Raw genomic sequence first — 19976 nt, forward strand, 5'->3', positions numbered from 1 at the left:
ATTAGATTTTAGATGATTCCAGATTAGGGTTTTGGTTTGGGCTTTTGGTTTTAAGAAAAGTGGGGAATTTAGGGTTTAGGATGACAATGTGGGGAAGGGCTTTGGATCGAGTGACTTCGGCAGTGAGAGGGTGGTTTGACTGAAATTTGGTTGGGTTTTGATGGCTGGAAGTATGGGATCTGTATTTTAGGGTTTGGGTTTTAATGGAGGTTCATGGAGATTAGAGTTTTAATGGATAGATGGGAGAGGGATTTCTGTCAAGTGTTAGGGGGCTGATAAGGTTGCTGTGGAAGAGGTTTGGTGATGATTGATGAAGGGAATGAGGCTGGACAGGAATTAGGGTTATGGGGATCGATTAGGGTTAAGTGGAGAATGAAGAAGAAGGTAATTGCAGGAAAACATAAAGAACTTACTGGATTTGCAGAGATCCAGAAGCAGCAGATTGAAACAGCTTAGAGATTGATTGAAGAAGACCTCCCAATCATGAACAGATGCAAGGAGTCAATGGAATCCACCAGCCCTTCACCTTGAGATCCACAAGGCAGCACTCACGACTGGAGCAGAGCAGCAGCAGCAAAGGCAGCAACATAAATCGAATTTTTTCAAAACTAAACTGTGGGGGAGCCTCCCATGATTCTGTATATTTAAAATAAGGCCATAAGCCCAATTCCTAATACAATCTAAACTCTTCTCTCTTCCAAAATCATGGAAGGAGTATGAATTAATTAAAACAACTCAAAGTAAAAGACATACTTATTCCTATCAACTTAAAACACTTAAAACTCTTAAATTAAGAAGATTCCTCATCAACCAATAGGATATAAGATCCTAATAGCCAATAGGAACACTTCACTTAAATTAGACCAACTTAAATTGAACCAATTGGATGCAACCAATTTGAACCGGTTCAATTAAAACACATTAAAATAAAACTAAGTACAGAATTACCTAAAGCTGAAATAAAACTAAGTATAGGACTATACTATGGCTCCTACTATGACCCTAAGCTTAGGGTGGCTTCTTCAACTCGAGGAGGCTTGGATCTATATCACACCACTACCACTTTGCCGCAAGGTTGCCAAGCTTTGACCAGTGACCCTCTTATAGCTTCTGGGTGGGGTATATTATCTGCTATGACCATTCCGACCAGGTTATGCTTCCACTCTTCTTTGATACTTGCATAGGCAGCATTGCTCACCTTAACCGGTTCAGGGGTTTTACAGGAGCTAAAATTTCCGATAGAATCTTCTTCCAATTCCTCCATCTGGTCTTCATGGTAGCTCATTGGGCAATTTAAAATGGTGAGAATACAGGGGTGGGGTAACCTAAGAGAAGATGGGGTTTCGAGAAAATCGCGACCTTTGATTTTACTGGAAGGGGATGGGATGGGTGTTTGGATCCGAGAAGGGCACAAGGTTGGGATGGGTCAGTGATTTTACGGTGGGGGCACCTAGGTGCCAAAAGGTTGGGTTGGGCAAGTGATCAAAAACCTGGTAGACATGGTAGTGGTGGTCCCGGTGGGTGGCACAAGGATCGGCAACAAGCACAATGCGAGGCATAACTCGCAAACTCGCAAGAAAAACACTACAGGAACTCAACCAAAAAAAAAAAAAAAAAAAAGAGTTTAAACTAAGTAGGGCAGTGAGCGACAAAAGCTTATGACCGTTTAAACTCATTTTGCTCATTATCCTGGTAATCCGAGAGGATTACCTGAACTCCTGAATTCTTTAAAATATGACAATAAGTACAGGAAAATGAAATTATGATTGAGAGTGCACGGGAAGGGTGGAGAGGAGGACAGCAGCGGGGGTGGCGTGAAGTTCAGGGGGTAGGGGTGGGTTGCAGCAAGAAGTGTGGTTGCAGGAGGAAGAAGAAGGGTAAATTGGTCATTTAACTTAATAATTTTCAGTTGAATAAACAACTCTAAAGGGTAGTTTGGACATTTATGGTTTTTTAACCCATGACGTCATCACTAAAAGGTGACTGACTAACGGACAGGGGCCGGTTGTAAGAAATCTTAAAATGTAGGGGGTGTTCAAGTAATTTTTTGAAAAGTTGGGGTGATCAAGCAATCGGGCCATAGTACATGGGGTGTACAAGTAATTTTTCCAAAAAAGAAAGGAAAAACAAAAGGAAAAGAGAGGGACGTTAATCGATTTTTCCTAAAACATTTTTAAAAATAGGAAATATTACACAAGGTATACATAGGGTTCAGTGTATAACGCCAACCAAGGGTGGAAATCCAAACCACCACTTTGTGATGTAAATCGGCTGTCTAAAACCAGCCACAGGTTTAGAGATTCTTCCCTACACCAGCAGTAGTGTAGGTGTAGGGATTCCCCTACACCAGCACTAAATCGTGGGATTAGGTTTAGAGTTTATTTAATTTTTACTTCGTCTTTTACTCTTTTATTTGAGTTCTATTTGGAGTTGTAATCCTAATTGAGATTTAGCTTTAAATCCTAGTTTTAGTTTGATTTTAGTTTCTATGTCCAGCCATTGTGGCTATAAATATAGTGTAATTGCTCAGTTGAGCCCACGATTGAAGAAATACAAAGTTTGTTTTTGAGTATTGCTGAATCATGAGATAGCTACTTGCTTTCCATCCCCCTTCTGCCGAATTCTTCAACGACCCCAGTTTTATCCTATTTGATCTCTTGAAGCATCTATCTTGTTGCTTTGAATCCTACTTGGGAATCCTAGTTTTAGTTTGAGTCTTAGTTTGAGTTTGATTTTAGTTTCTATGTCCAACCATTGTGGCTATAAATAAAGTGTAATTGCTCAGTTGAGCCCATGATTGAAGAAATACAAAGTTTGTACTTGAGTATTGCTGACTCATGAGATAGCTACTTGCTTTCCATCCCCCTTCTGCCGAATTTTTGAACAACCCCAATTCTACCCTATTCGATCTCTTGAAGCATCTATCTTATTGCTGGAATTTCTCTGCTTGTTCAAGAGTATTAATAACAAATCTGAAGACTAACTTCAGCTATTCAAGGAGGCCAATCGATCACTGCTTGAAGAAGAATCAGACCACAGCTCTTTGGGATTTGGGTTTTCTCCATTGAAGCTCGAGCTGCCTATTCTTCAGATTCCTGTAGCTGCAACTTAATTCTGTTTCAAGTTATTAAATCTGGGTTTGGAGCACAGCCTGCAAGCATTATCTTCTCTTCTCATTCCAGCTCTGATATTCAATTGGTGACTGGTTTGTCTGAAACCCTATGTTTCGATTTTCATTCTTCTACTTTCTAATTTTGTGATTTCACCATAACTTCACATCAGACCATCAAAATCCATCCAAACTTGGACCGAATCTCCCTCACACCTAGTGGGAAACTCGATCTTGGTTATAGCCCCAACAGACAAACCTAAACCCTAGATTCCATCATTATTCTCTTCCTAGAAACCCGGAAACCTAACTCTAAATTGCTGCAATTCAATTCCAGCATACTGTCCCCCCATTAAAACTTAACGTAACCTTCACTGATAAACAACTCTACATCAACTTAGCCTAACCCTACCATCAAACCCTAGGTTCTATTAAACCCTAACCCTAATTGACCAAAAAACCCAATTTTGATCTACCCGATTTACCAGTTCATGTCAGATCCTGGTTATTGGCTCCTAGTTGGATTATCTACCAATCTAGGACTACATCACTTTGTGTGACTTTTCTTGCAATATAAAGGTTAATATATGTTTATATAGGCTAAAAAATAAGGTTTCCCTAAAGTGACGGAGCTTAATATAGTCGTTCCCCAACCCCCCGAAATGGCCAACCGAAACATACTGGCTAAAAACTCACCGCTTCGGCGAAATTTAGCCCATTTCGGCATATTTTGATCATTTTGGTCTGACCGAAATACGAGTTTTTGAACCTTGGAGAAAAGATACAATTATGCAGGCAGATTCACAAACGTAAAGGTAATAAAGGTGTGTTGAGATGTGTTACCTGATATTATAAGGGTATTTTTGGTATTTTATTTATGCTTTATTTATGTACTTTTGAATAAGGGTAGAATTGTAATTTGGGCTGTGACACTGTTCCCATGAACAGTGTCGTGAACAGTGTTTCCCTTTGTAATCTCTTTTATTATTATTATTATAAATAGAGAGCTTGACTGATCTCATTGATCATTCAAGCCATTCACGAAATTTCTGTTTTGTTAACATGGCATCAGAGCCAAATACACTCTGATCTAGGTTTTCAAAACTGACCTCCCTCCCTTCGATTTTTTTTCTCCTTCCCTCCATCGAGCTTCTTCCCTTCTTCTTTCTTCCTTTCTTTTGGTTCTTCTTCTCCCATTAGGGCAGCATTACTGAGGTGATCGTAATGATCTAGCTGCTGCCCCAACATACCTCCTTTTTTATGCCTCTTTTTTGGATCGAGTGGAGCTGAAGAACTGTCTGCGATTTGAAGATTCCTATTTTTTTTGGAGATCAGGCCTCTACATCTGTTTCGGCTGCATCTTCTATTGTGGGATCTTTATTTGATATTGTTCTCAACCCTATTCACTTCATCAGAGTGGTTGAAGACCCCAGCCCCTTATTGATCTCTCTTCTCAGGGTTTTTTTCAAAACCCTAACATTAATCGATCTTGGGGTTGGGCTGCTGGATCCTGTTGCATCCGATTGGCACCCTTGCTGAATTCATTCAACATCATTCCCAGCCTACATATCTGAGATTTTTTGCTCCAATACAGTCCTCTTCTATTGGGGGTCGATTCTAGAATTTTTTTTTGGATATTTTTTGGCTGTTTGCTGCTTCATTGAAGATTGGTTACCTGCTGCAATGACTGGTTCAGATTCTTCTTCGGCCTCTTCTGGCATTGACGGCCAGCCCCGGACTGATTTTCTTCCCCTTGCTTCCCCAATCAAACTTGATGGCTCTAACTATCTGAAGTGGTCTCGGTCTACCTATTTGACAGTAGCTGGCCGTGGCCTCACTGGCCATCTTCTTGGGACAACAACTAAACCAGTGGAAGAGGGTTCTCAGCTCAACAAGTGGTTATCTAATGATGTGATGGTGATGCCCTACTTGATCCATTCTATGCAAGGGGATATCTCAGACAATTTTCTTCTACTGGACACAGCCCATACTATCTGGAATGGTGCCAAAGAGACTTATGGTCGCACGGGGAATGATGCACAGGTCTATGAGATTAGAAAGAAGGCTAATGCCACTACCCAACAAGAGCTCTCTGTCTCCAAATACTATGCTGCCCTCAAGAACATGTGGCAGCAATTGGATCATTACTCTGACTATCAGCCCTCTACTGCCATTGATCTGGCTGCCTATCGCAAACACGTTGACAAAATACGTGTCTATGATTTTTTGGCTGGACTAAATATGGAGTTTGATCCTATTCAGGTGCAAGTACTTGGGCAGTCCCCTTTTCCATCCCTAGAGCAGGCCTTTGCCTTGGTTCATAATGAGGAATCTCATCGGGCTGCTATGCTGCATTCCTCTACTGTTGATCGATCCGCCTCGCAAGTTGCTTCCAGTACTTCTTCTCTTACCACTACTGATGGTGGTACTGCTGTCCCTAAAGGTCCTGTCAAGTGTGAACACTGCAACAGGCTCTATCATACTAAGGCTCAATGCTGGAAGCTCCATGGGAAGCTCGCTAATTTTGAGGACAAGAAAGCCCGTGGGAAGTTTAAGCCCAAGGCTCATATGGCTGATTCTCCTACTACTGCTGCTGCTGCCCCTTCATCTGACATTGGGCTTACTCAAGATGAGCTCCTAGCTTTCCGTCGCATGCTACAGGCCTCTTCCGCTGCCTCCACTATGGCATCTGCACCTGCTGCCCCTCCTGGTTCTAATTTTGCCTCAGGTACTTCAGTCAATAGTCTATGTGCATCGGCTGTATCCAGTCCTTGGATTATAGATTCCGGTGCCACTAACCACATGACTGGCTCCTCCCATGTATTTCATCTTTATTCTCCATCTTTTGGCAAAGACAATGTTCGACTAGCTAATGGTTCCCTTTCTCCTATTAATGGGAAGGGTTCCATACGCTGCTCACCTACTATTTCATTCAAATCTATTTTGCATGTTTCGTCCTTTTCTACCAACCTTCTCTCTATTAGTAGTCTAACTAGAGATCTGAACTGCAAACTGACTTTTTTCCCTTCTCATTGTGTCATACAGGAGCTGGAGGCGGGGCGCACGATTGGGGGTGGTAAGATGCAGGGTGGTCTCTACTTACTTGACCCGGGTTAGCCTTCTACTTTGCATTCGGCTTCCTCTACAGCTCATCATCTACAGTCCACCTCGTCCCCTAACCTTCATCTCTGGCACTGTCGACTTGGTCATCCATCCCTTAGTACTGTCTCTTTTGTTTCCGCACTTGATTAAGCATTGTAATAGGAATGAGTTTTTATGTGAGGCTTGTGTTTTGGCCAAACAAACTCGTTCCAGTTATTCTTCATTAAATAAAAGAAGTGAGTCTCCTTTTGCTTTGGTTCATTCTGATGTGTGGGGCCCTGCCCGTTGTACTTCCCTTTCTGGTTATCGATGGTTTGTCTTGTTTATTGATTGTTATACTCGTGTCACTTGGGTATACATGATGAGCCATAAAAGTGAGGTCTTCCGCTGTTTTCAGTTATTTCATCGTATGGGTCAGACCCAATTCAATGCCACCTTGCGCATTTTACGCAGTGATAATGGCAGAGAGTACATGGCGGGTTAGTTCCAACTTTATTTGGCTGCACATGGTATTGTCCATCAGACCAGTTGTGTTGACACACCTGCCCAGAATGGGGTTGCTGAAAGGAAAAATAGACATCTTCTTGAGGTAGCCCGGGCCATTATGTTTGCACGGTAGGTTCCTTCTCACTACTGGGGTGATGCCATTCTTACCGCTGCTTATCTCATCAACCGTGTGCCTACCCGTGTCCTTAATGGTCATTCCCCCGTTGATCTCCTCCAGGGTTCCTCCTCCTTTATGGTTCCCCCCCAAAGTTTTTGGTTGTGTCTGCTATGTCCGCAATCATCATCCTCATGGGAAATTTGATCCACGGAGCATTCGGTGTATTTTTCTGGGCTATTCTGCGACCCAGAAAGGATACAAGTGTTAACATCCACCTTCTCGTCGTACTTTTGTCTCCATGGATATTATCTTCCATGAGTCCTTGTCATATTATTTCCAAACACCTCTTCAGGGGGAACAGGATCAGGGTTTTGAAGATGTGTCTGCTATTCTTCCGGCTTCTATTCAGGGGGAGCCCTCTGTGACCAGCTCCTACAGTGGCTCCTATTCAGGGGGAGCGTAGACCAGTCAGTCTAATCCTTGTTGATAAGGTATATACCCGGGAGCGCATAAGACAAGTTGAGACTACCACCACCATCATACCACCTCCACAATCGTCTGCACTTGATCCAGATCCAGACCCTGCTACATCATCTGGTAAGGATCCTTCCCTTGACTTACCTATCGCTGTTCGTAAAGGCGTTAGGTCATGCACCCAACACCCCATCTCCAATGTTGTTTCCTATGATGCTTTATCTCCTTCCTATCGTGCATTTGTTTCTTCTCTTTCCTCTATTTCTATTCCTCAGAAATGGCAGGAGGCGATTGCAGATCCAAAGTGGAAAGCAGCTATGATGGAAGAAATGACGGCCTTACTTAAAAATGAGACATGGGAGCTAGTTGTTCTTCCTTCGGGTAAGAAACCAGTCGGGTGCAAATGAGTATTTGTTGTCAAGCAGAAGCCAGATGGAACAGTGGATAGATATAAAGCCAGGCTTGTGGCTAGAGGCATCACTCAGACTTATGGGATCGACTACTAGGAGACATTTGCCCCTGTTGCGAAGTTGAACCTTTGTCCGGGTCTTCTTGTCTTGTCTTTGTCAACTTTGGTGCAGGACCTCTGGCGATTGGATGCAAAAATGCATTTCTTCATGGGGAGTTGGAAGAGGAGGTTTATATGGATGTTCCTCCGGGTTTTGCCTCTGACAAGACCCATGGGAAAGTTTGTAGGCTCAAAAGGGCACTCTATGGGTTGAAGCAATCTCCACGGGCATGGTTTGGTAGGTTTCATAAAGCCATGGTCTCCTGTGGATACAAACAGAGTAATGCAGAGCACACTCTGTTCATCAAGCGAAAGGGAGAAAAGGTCACTCTTCTCATAGTTTATGTTGATGACATAGTTGTGACTGATAATGATACAGATGAAGTTTCTCACCTGAAGGCTTTCTTGGGACGGGAATTTGACATAAAAGATCTAGGATAGCTAAGATATTTTCTTGGGATTGAAGTTGCCCGTTCTCCAAAAGGCATCTTTCTCTCCCAGAGAAAGTATGTTCTAGATTTTGTGAAACCCGGTCAAATTTCCGAATAAATTTGAACTTTTGAAATCTGTGTGATTTCAGGTTCTGGTTCAATATTTGGCCATACTAGCTACTAAGTTGTGGGCCGTCTTGATTAAGAAATTCAGACCTATCTCATGACTCGTCTGTAAAAGCATTCTGATCAGCCGACTACCGTGGCCTTAAATGAGTCTGAGGTGTCTAGCAAAAGACAACACATAAGCTTGGCATGCTGGATTGATGGCCTGCGAAGCCTCTCTCTGTCTTAGGCCGAATCCCAGGTAAGAATCCCATTTTATATGTATATATGTTGTATTTTTAATTAATTAGTGTATTAGGGGCAGAATAATAATTTTTATTTAGTGGGACCCCGCACCAGAGCTACCTGTGTTGGGTCTGCTGGCTGGACAGACTGCAGGACCTCCCCCTTAATTAAACTCAATGTAAGTATAATTTAAAATATATTTATATAACGTTTTGTACGACCAAATAGGGTTAGAAGGGTATTTTACTAAAATTGTCACTGTGGGACCCGGTTCCCTAATGGGGAATGTTGTTCCAGACAATTACCCGTATTCGGAGGACCTTTAATGTCGCCCGGCATCAAGTTATGGATAGAATAGACCAATAAATATGAATTCAGGTTTATAAACTATTTTAGAAATTAGTTTAAATCTAATTTCTGTCCAAAAGACAGATTTACCCCTTAGTGCTTAAGTAGTTAGATAAATATCAAAAGCCTTTCCAATTGATCACTATTCACAAGTCTAAGGGAGCTAAAGAAATTTGTTCCAGCTTGGGAGAGAAGGAAAGAAGAGGAAAACAGAAGAGAAGAAGAGAGGGAAAAAAGGGAAGCTTACCTTAAGGCTTGTCTTCAACACTTGGAGCTAAACTAAGAATCTCCATTAGAAAGCTGCCTGCACTCTAAATTTGTTCCTATAACTGAGGTAAGCCTTGGATACTTGTTGTCTTCCTCTTTATTTCCCTTCTTCTCCATCTCTAGTTCACCTATTAAGAATTTCTGCCATTAAAGCTTGGAGACCAAGCTTGGGTTTGTGAAATTGAGCATAATTAGACTAATTTGAAACAGTTTTTGACTCTCTAAGACCTGAAATTTGGGAAATTACCAAGTCTGAAAGTTGTATTGCTGTTCTTGATGGCAATTTATAAACCCTAAACTAATTAATTAGGTTTAATTGAATAATTACCAAAATTATGAAGTTATTTATGAAATTAAACTCCCATATAGGTAGACCCACCTTTATATAATGTTAAAACACTTAGTTTCTTCCTTGCATGTGAAGATCTACCCAAAAATAGGAAAAAAACCCTAAATTCGGACACACTCCCGGATGGAGTTGCAGGCCCAGGGGCGGTTGACCGGCTCCCTAGAAGTCTGCATCCGGCTCCCCCATTTTTGTGCCCTTATGACCTAGACCCCTTGGGACTTGACCTTGGACCATCCCAAAACCTATTGCATGGTGTTTGGTATGTTGTTTAGGAGTCATTTCTCTTGTTTTCTAGTCGGTTTGTTGGATTGTTGGTGGGTAGCTGACCTAGAATTCCTTCTATAACTAATCTATAATATTCTTGTCTCATATTTAGGACTGTCTTGGTCTGTTCTTGCCTGCCTATTGGAGTTTATTCACCTAGGCTAGCTACAACTACGGTAAGGGGATTCGACCTTAATTTCTGCGTGTTTCTCACATTAATTTCAACTTTATCTTGAATGCCATGCTCTGCATCATTACCTCTATACCGGGCATGTAGTTTTCTAGCTTTTATTTAATGCATTAGATTGCATGTAAAATAGGTTGCACAAAGACATACTGCATTGCATTTCCATTGATTATTTATATGATGTGAATTTATGGTGATGGAATTCGGTAATTTATAACTCAGATCATGCTTGCCTCATCATGTTTAGACTGCATTGGGCTAGGTTGATATTCATTACCCAGTACTGCGCCGCTTACCAACAGGGGGAAAGGTGTTGGACAACCCGTGGCAGAGACCGATGTGTTAGTTTGGGGATGCCATCTTCTGTCCCATGTTAGCAGGTCCCTAATTCCGTTGTAGGAATAAACAGGCAGGGTTGGTCATTTGGGGGTCTGTCGGGGTCCGATGTGTTAGTTTCGGAACTGGCGGGTCCTCACCGTGGTAGAATGGTTTCGCTCGGGTAACCGAAGGGTTAGTTCCGAGACCGAGGTTAGCATCTACCACTAATAGTAGTACTTATACCCCATGAGACTTAGTATCTGTGCTAGGAACATGTTAGTTTAGCACATGCATCATGGATTTATTGTGTTTGTATGCTTGTACCCCCCTTACTGGGCTCAGTTGAGAGCTCACCCCTGTGGATATCCTTATTTTTCAGGTGATTTAGTTACTTCTAATGTTGGATTTGCGGCGCTGGAGTTTGAAGTGCACGATACTTCGTGCGCATGTGATGATTGGGCAACCTCTTGATCTTGGCCTGATAGTCCAGGCTACCTCCCCACTCTTTTATGCTTTATAAATGCTTCATATAGTTATAGAATAGTTTCTTGTATACTTTTACTCTGTAGTACCTTTGAGAACTGTATAGTTGTATCACAAGCCTTCTCATTTATATAAATGAATTATCATTTAGACTTCTCTTACTAATGATGTTATCTCTATTAATTAAATTGTTTCCGCTGCCTCTAATTACTGTATCTGTGAGCAATGATTGTGAATAGGGTACTGCACTTGTGATCCTTGGGGATTGGTTGGATGTCAAAGACATCCCGCCACACTTGGCCCTTAATAACCGGGTCGGGGTGTGACAGATTTACTATCAGAGACTGGTTTGCTTGGTTGTCATCCTTGTGACACTCCCTTGGAAGCTACTACCCGTCTGCAAGAGAAGGATGGTGAACATGTTGATAAGGGCAGATATCAACGATTGGTGGGCACGCTGATTTATCTCTCCCACACCAAACCAGATATTGCCATTGCTGTGAGTCTTGTGAGCCAGTTCATGCATGATCCTTATTCCACTCACATGGCTGCTGTTCTTCGTATTCTCCATTACTTGAAGTCAGCTCCAGGAAAGGGGATCCTTTTGTCTCATGACCATCTTCGCATTGAGGCTTACACAGGTGTTGACTGGGGTGGTAACCCTGACAGGAAATCTACCTCCGACTATTGTACTTCCGTTGGAGGAAATCTGGTCACATGGCGGAGTAAAAAGCAAAATGTTGTGGCAAGATCTAGTGCTGAAGCTGAATTCCGTGCTATGGCCCAGGGCATATGTGAGTTACTGTGACTTGAGTTTACTCCTTGATATCCGTGGTTCTGTTCATCTTCCAATGATGTTGTCTTGTGACAACAAAGCAAGAATTAGCATTGCCCACAATCCGAACAGCATGACCGTACCAAACATGTGGAGATTGCAGACACTTCATCAAGGAGAAGTTAGAGAGTGGGCAGATTTGTATCCCTTTTGTGAAGTCTGGAGATCAACTGACTGATGTCTTCACCAAAGGGTTAAGTGGGAAGTTGTTTTATCCTAGTCTAGTCAAGTTGGGCATGTGGGATATCTATGCCCCAACTTGAGGGGGAGTGTTGAGATGTGTTACCCGATATTATAAGGGTATTTTTGGTATTTCAGTTATGCTTTATTTATGTACTTTTGAAATGGGGTAGAATTGTAATTTGGGTTGTGACACTGTTCACGTGAACAATATCGTGAACAGTGTTTCCCTTTGTGATCTCTTTTATTATTATTATTATAAATAGAGAGCTTGACAGATCTCATTGATCATTCAAGCCATTCACGAAATTCCTGTTTTGTTAATAAGGTGCAATTCTCACTGTATCACTGGAAGATCAAGTTTCACCCCCCCCAACAAAAAAAATGGTTTAAGAGCCTTCAGAGTCTAAACACTAACAGAACTCCCGAATCATGAAATAACCCCAAAAAGGTCCTGTGAATCCTAAGAGAAGATCTTGAAATTGAGAAATCAGATCAAAGTTTAATGAAGGAATGAACGGTAGAACTGTACAGTGTACACCAACCCAGAATCCAAATCAGACGTGAAACTACAGGCTCTGTTTGGTTGTTCTAAGAAGTGTAAGGAACTAAAGTAGGGTGTAGTAAAATTAGGATATCAGAGTGAAATAAACTGGAACTTTCCCCAGAATGTGGTTGTTTGGTTAGCAAGGAAAAGTTGTGGGTGAAGGAAAAGGGATTGGGCCATATCTTCCAGGTGAAGGCTGTGATAAGGTACAGTCAAATTTCCTAGGAAACTCCACAAAATCCAATCAATTAGCCGGATATTGGAGAGGGTGGGCAGAGAGAGAAAACACGGAAAACGAAAGCTCATGAATCGAAGTCTGAAGTTATTCCACCATATTCCATCAAATTGTCTTGGGTTTTTCTCTCCACCCGAGTCTTTCCCAACAACCAAACAGCCTTAATATTTAAGTAGAAAGCAGAAAATTGATGGCAAACAAATGTTTAAATCGGAGTTCGAGATTAAAGAACTAAAAAAATTCAAAATTCTGATACTTATAGAAATCAAAATCAATTGAACAAGATTCTGTAGAAAAATGTAAGCAGCAATAAAAATTAAGAAACATGAAATTGAACACCAAAATTTGAAGTTAAACATGAAATTGTTCAGCATGCGATTGTGAAGTAAAGAAAGAACAGTTACCTCATTCTTTAAAATCTCTTTTTCCAGAGTATGTTTAAGCTTTTCGGTTTCCTAAAATTCCATCATAAAGTAAGCACCGTGATTTATAGTCAAACAAATGGGGGAAGACAAAACTCAAAATTTAAACAATAGTTTAAACATGCAAACATACAAATTAAACTTAACAATAAACAAAATGAAGTGCCTAGATGATTTCAACTTCAAACCAAAGGTGTAATAACCATACCAAATAAACTGGAGCCTACCATAAACTCAGGAAAAGGATAACAGAACAATATAAGAATCAAAACAAACCATATTGCTGATTTTATCTGAATAAAGTACCGGGAAAGTATCAATTAAACATTCCATGGATTCAACTGTCTTTAAACAGAGTTCAATGGCGAAACAAGATCCATGAAGGAAATTTCATTGGGGTTCTGGAATGTGGAAAAATACCATAGCAATAGGTTCATCTAATATAAGACTTGATCTTTTTTTTAAGTCAAAGTTGATCAGATCGCTAATATTAAAATGATAGAAAATTTAAATTTAAGAATAATTGGGAAAACCCATATGGTCCACTTTTATTTCTTTATAAAAATAAAGAACCTTCAAAAATAATAGTAAACCCATATGTATCAAGTAAATCTACCACACATACACTAGTAAGCGTGCATCTATAACTAAATGAATTTTATTGTAAGGTGCCCCAACAACTCAACCTACACTGTACCAGATATTATGTACTCTGCAGGAACGGAACAGTTCTTGCACAACTCACAAACCCACCGACTCTTTCTCCTAGTTCAGCGTAGCACATCAACCACTAAAAATAATTGACTCCGTTTAAGTTTGACTTTGCCCATGGTGAACATCCCTACACAACCATCCCAGAACCTCCTGATGTTAGGGTTATTAGAATAGGTTGTTGAAATAGGCTGCTTACCCGATTGGGGTAAGTAGTCCTAGTTAGATTAGGATTAGTCCTACTAGTCCTAGCTGATTAGGATTAGTCCTAGTCAAGTTAGGAGTAGTACTAGTCAGATTATGATTCTCTTCTTTTATTTTTCCCTTTGTTTTATTGTTTTTCCCTCAGCCGAGTCCTATTCTGGCATTCCTAGTTGTATTAGGAATTCCTAATAGGATTAGGACCGAGGCAACATTCCTATTTGTACTTTGATTAATTGTACTTCAATTCTATATAAATAAAGGGCCTTGGTGACCAATGAAGATCATTCAAGCATTATTTTTCACTGCTGTTTACATAGGTGTATAAGGGTAATTCTGTCATTGTCTTATTATTAGACATGGCTAAGTTGTATTTTTTGTTATTTCTTCTTTATTTCTATTTACCTCCCTAGGGTGGTCCATGTAATTCTTAGAAGTGCTTAATGAAGTAAATATGTGTGTTGAGGATTTCTCAACACACAATCGATTCTCCCATTCTCTTCTCTTCTTCTTCTCTTCTCTCCTTCCTCTTCTTCTTGCTGTAAATCTCTTCTCTCTTACTAGATTCAATCTATCTTTCAGTTCTAACTTGGTATCAGAGCTAAGTAATCTGGTTTGAGAGTCAACTAAGCTTGGCTGTCTATTCCTTCACCACTCTTTGGAACCCTAAGAGGACAAAGAGTTCCATTAGAGGCTGTACCATGGTATAAAATCTCGCGAAATATCGGCGATATATCGCCATATTTCGTGAATCTCGATATGTCCGAGATACGAAACACTTCCGAAACATAAAAATACAATATCTCGTCGATATATCGTGATATATCGACGATATATCGTGGATCTCACGATATATCGCGAGATCTCACGATATATCGCGAGATATTGTAAAAGTGACAAATAGTGTCACATTAAGAGCCTTATAATTCCATATTTCGCAGCTCTTGGTCGATATTTCGACCGAGAGCTGCTGAAATTCAAATTTTCTCTCTTCTTCCTCCCTTCCAAGCCTCATCCAAGCATTGTTGAAGCTCCTTGTCGCCGGGAAGACGTCGGAGGGTCATCTAAGCTCATCATCCAAGCCTATTTTCATTATTTAAGGTAAATTCTATTTCTCTAAAACTATTTTTTTTTAAAAAAATTTGTACAAATGTTGTTGGATGTTGATGATATTAATATATGTTAGACACCTGGAGGCCGATCTAGACCTCACGGTGTCGAAATTTTTTTCCCATATGTATTTTTTTTATTTTTTTTCTGGTTTTAAAAATTCATTTTCCTACAACTAAAATAGGAAATAATTAGGGGTAATATGACTTAGATGGTAATGAATTAAATATATGTTAGACACCAATGACCGATCTACGGCTTCACAGTGTCGGATTTATTTTTCTGCTCTTAAATAATTCTTTTAATTTTCGAAAATTAAGAAAAATATATAAAAAATTAAAAAAACAGAAATAAATAAGGAAAAATATGAGTTTTAAGTTTAAAAAATAATGAAAAAATATGAAAGTTATTGCTATATGTTTTGAGATGCATTACATGTATATTATGTTTACTAATTTTTGGTTTTGTTGTGTTAGGTCAATACTTATATTAACATTATATATAAAAAATTGGTTTTAATTATGTGAAAAATATAAGGGTTAGGGGGAAAATATTAAATAACTATACAAGTGTATTAGTAATCTAAAAGTGTCAATTGAAGTGCATCTACATTAAGTTTTTTAATTATTTGTGTTACTTACATTGCAGTAAACAAGTATCATTATGGCGGATTGTGATAGACAACGTGCGAAGGGCAAGCAAAAGGTGGGGGAAAGTAGTCAACAAAGGGGGCGGAGGGAACATAGAGAACAGAGGGAACAAGAGAGACCAGCCAGCCAGCATAGGGGTGACATTGCATGGTTACATGGTACTCCCATTGATGGGGATAAGAGAAAATCTATATGTAACTATTGTCACATGCAATTTATGGGAGGTGGGTCCAGTAGACTTAAACAACATCTGACTGGAGGATCTAAAGATGTTGTAGGTTGTCATATGGTCCCTACTGAAGTAGCCAGGGAGATTGGTGATAGTTTGAGGGGAAGAAAGAAGAGGAAGGCTGACAAGCAAAGGATAAGAGAACAACTTGAGGATACAGTGAGGAGTTCGATGGGAGGAGGAAGACGATACAATGATGATGATGATGATGATGACTCCTCTGATGATGATGACATTGCAGTACCTGATGACATACAAACAGCAGAGGAGGCTAGGGATTTTAGGCGGACTGTTTCAAGGAGCAGAGTAAGTTTTCAAGATGATCAGCAGAGACAAAGAGTAGGGGTAGTGGAGGATTGGCGTTCCGGAGGTCCTAGAACTTTGAATCCTTTTAAAAGATCACAAAGTGCGAGGGCAACCCCAACACCTCTACCAGATGCAGATGCAGTACCACCATCAACATCGATCCTAAATTGCATAAGAAGAAAGGAAGCAATCAACAGAATCAAAGGAGCATAGAAGGGGATGAAGGGATTGGTTAAAGAATCAATAGCTAAGTGGATGCTATACCATACCATCCGCAACACGCACAAGGCCCCCATTATGATACCATGATAGATACCATTGCAAAGGTGGCCCAGGATTCAAGGGCCCCACCCCATATGAGGTAATGAATGTTTATCTACCTCAACAAAAGAGTGAGATTGATGAGTACATTAGTGAGATGAGGAATATGTGGGAGACATATGGGGTGACTATAATGGCAGATGGATGGGTGGGCCTACAAGAAAGTTCATCATCAATTTCATGGTTTATTGTGATGGGAGGACAGTGTTCCTCAATCGTGGATGCATCCAAAGAGATAAAGGATGCAAAATATATTTCTGATTGTTAAAGGAAGTAGTGGAAAAAGATGTGGGTATTGAGAATGTTGTCCAGTTATAGCAGACAATGGAAGTAACTTCAAGTGGCGGTGAGAAGATGATGAACAATAGTAAGTACCGGCTCTTGGACTCCTTGTGCAGCCCATTGCATTGACTTAATGCTAAAAGATATGGGAAAGTTAAAGTTGGTGAAGACTGTGGTTGAAAGTACAAGACAAGTCACCAACTTTGTATACAACCACTCCTATGCACTCAATCTATTGAGGGAAAAATGTGGGGGTGACTTGGTTAGGCCTGGCATCACAAGATTTGCCACCAACTACATTGCTCTCAAAAGCATTGAGACAAAGAAGGCCGGGTTGAGAAGCATGTTTGCTTTCGAGGAGTGGTTTGAATGGAAGGGTTCCAAGATCGCAAATGGGAGGGAAGCACAAACAACGATGTCATCCGAGGACTTCGGACCAAACTAAGCAAAGTGGTGAAAGTTTTAGAGCCGGTGGTTAAAGTTCTACACGTTGTCGACTCGCCTCGAAGGGCCTAACCATGCCTGTCCTATATCGCAATAGACTTGATGAAAGATAATGTCTATAGTGTGGCTCCTCCATGATAGCAAACACTTCTTAGATATCATAAATGCTCATTGGGAGAATCAACTTATGCATCCACTGCATAAGGTGGTGAGTAAATTTGTTTTATGTTTACTAATTCATAGTATTATTATTTACTAATTACCTATGCATTTGACAATACCTCTATTCTATATGTCATATTTCAGCATACTACTTGAACCCTAAGTATCAATATAACAATAGGCTTGGGTTGGAAACTCAACTTATTGATGCTGTGAAACAAGTAGTGAAGAAGTTGGAGCCAGATGGTGCTCTACAAGCAATTTGCAACAATGAAGTGAGTTCATTTGGAAACTCAACTTATTCATGCTTTCAAATAAGTAGTGAAGAAGTACTTACTAATTTTCCACATGGGTGTAGATCAAGGTATTTAAGGATGCATTGGGAAGTTTTGGAACTGAGGCTGCGATACAAGGCAGAGCACGTGGTGATGCTGGTAATTCTTTTAAGTTTTAAATTACATATGTATTGAAATTTGAAAGTTGAAAGTTGAAACAGCATTTGACACATGTCTTTTTTGTTGTAAACTTGTAATGCAGCTGAATGATGGGTGTTGTATGGGGAATCGGCTGAAAACTTAAGAAGAATAGCAATTAAACTCCTTGCCCAAACATGTTCTGCATCTGGTTGTGAGAGGAACTGGAGTACCTTTGCACTCATCCACTCCAAGAGGCGCAACAGATTGGGGTCTCAACGTTTATTTGACATGGTGTATGTGCACTACAACTTGAGGCTGAAACTGCAACACATACGCATGGGACATGTGGGACAGAGGGGCACCATTGATCTAGCTGACATCTTTCAAGTTGACTCAGACGATGAGGACCCTATTGTGGATTGGGTGAGGGATAGAGGTGAGCTAGTGTTGGATGAGGAGGGAGGTAAGCCCGACCCCATGATAGCTTCTGAGATTGGTGTTGATGTGGACGAGTATATGGCTGACGAGGGTCAGATACATACAAGGGAAGCCTCACCCATACCATTCCAGCCCACTGGTGGCAATGTTGCTGATGATGAAGACTGGTCTAAGTCCTCAAATGATGATGATGATGATGGTGATGATGGTGATGTTGGTGGTGGTGATGGTGATGCTGGTGGTGGTAATGCTGGTGGTGGTGATGTTGGTGGTGGTGATGCTGGTGAAGAATTTGACAGCATGCGAGAGCGTTATGTGGTAGGCCAGGAGGCCCAGGATACGGCACTGTAGAGCCGCTCCGATTCACCTGGAGAGACACGGTTGATCATGCCACACAAGATACGGACCACGGAGCACGTGCCCCGCACCCCACCCTCGAGAGGCCCCTACATACATACAACAGAAGCGTAGGGGTCGACAAACACAGATTGTAACCGATCACATGGACATTGATAACCTATCTAGCTCTGTTGGTGGTTTCAGTATGGGTGATAGGAGGGAGGACCGATGGACATTGGCGTGCCCCATCTTTTGATGCACATGCCACTCCATTGGCATCGGATTATGGTGCATCACAACCTTACAAGTGGATATGGATATGGATCATCATCATATGGGCGTTTAGTGGGGTAGGGGACTATGACTACGGTCCCAGTCCCCAGGGACATCTTGGATCATCTTTTGTAGATAACATCTTTGCATACCCTAGCGGACCTAGCTACCAACCTCACCGACCATACATGCAGCCAATGCCATCGCCTCTTGCGCGGCGCCAACATCATATCACGGTGGATCATCTTCTTCACGGGATGGATCGATTGGTAACCCTAGTTTATATCCTAGGATAGGTTACCTACAGTATGTTGATGATTCTATTTACGTGACACTTGTGGATGACTACACTCGTTTCTTCTCCGATTCTATACCGTCGTCCACATATGTCCTTCAAACAGAGAAGCGATGGACGTCGACTCGGCGAGGCATGAGTGGGATTGATCCAGGGAGGCACAAGAACTACTATTAGCGATTTAGCACTTGTAATTTGTAACTTAAGTTGTGATTTCATTAATCTATGTGTATTTAACTATTTATACATTAGGGTCGGCGACTGTATGTCAATCAAGGGTGCAAGCCCAAAACACCAATTTGAATACACATTTTTACAATTTTATGGTTTAAATGTGTTTATTAAGCTTAAATAAGGCTGTCCATGAAGTTTCAGGCCTAGATATGGCCAAATACCCCCCGAGATGGACCCTTGAAATATTGCAGAAAAAATGCAATATTTCGGGCATATTTCGCGATATCTCGGATATTTCGGATATCTCGGTAGGCCCGAGATACCGATATATCGCGAGATATAGTACTATGGGTTGTACTATGTGAAGTATACACATACTACATTCTTTGGAGGCTTATCTTCAAACTAACACACCATGGATGGAGTTTAGTAGCTGTTGATGAAGATTGAAGCCCTAGCAGCCACCCAGAATTTTTCCCCCAGCTGAAGAGTGGTTCTCCTATTTCTCCCTCATCTTCCCATCTTTTGGGAAGGGATTTGCTGCTTGTGGATCGCCTAGGGGTACCCTTTTAAACCCCTCACCACTCGGTTGAAGAGAGGAGGTACCACCA

The 19976-nt window shown here is 41.0% G+C and overlaps 1 protein-coding gene across 2 annotated transcripts in view; it reads right to left on the minus strand.

The window, feature by feature from the left end:
* LOC122662080 (serine/threonine-protein kinase STY46-like) overlaps positions 1-19976 on the minus strand; it is a 64683-nt gene that overhangs the window by 16881 nt on the left and 27826 nt on the right. For both annotated transcript variants that reach the window (XM_043857639.1, XM_043857638.1), the window contains exon 7: positions 12997-13047. In XM_043857639.1, coding sequence (XP_043713574.1) covers positions 12997-13047 — 51 coding nt within the window. The remainder of the gene's footprint in view (positions 1-12996; positions 13048-19976) is intronic.

This window comes from Telopea speciosissima, chromosome 5 (assembly GCF_018873765.1).
Source record: "Telopea speciosissima isolate NSW1024214 ecotype Mountain lineage chromosome 5, Tspe_v1, whole genome shotgun sequence".
Taxonomy (NCBI): domain Eukaryota; kingdom Viridiplantae; phylum Streptophyta; class Magnoliopsida; order Proteales; family Proteaceae; genus Telopea; species Telopea speciosissima.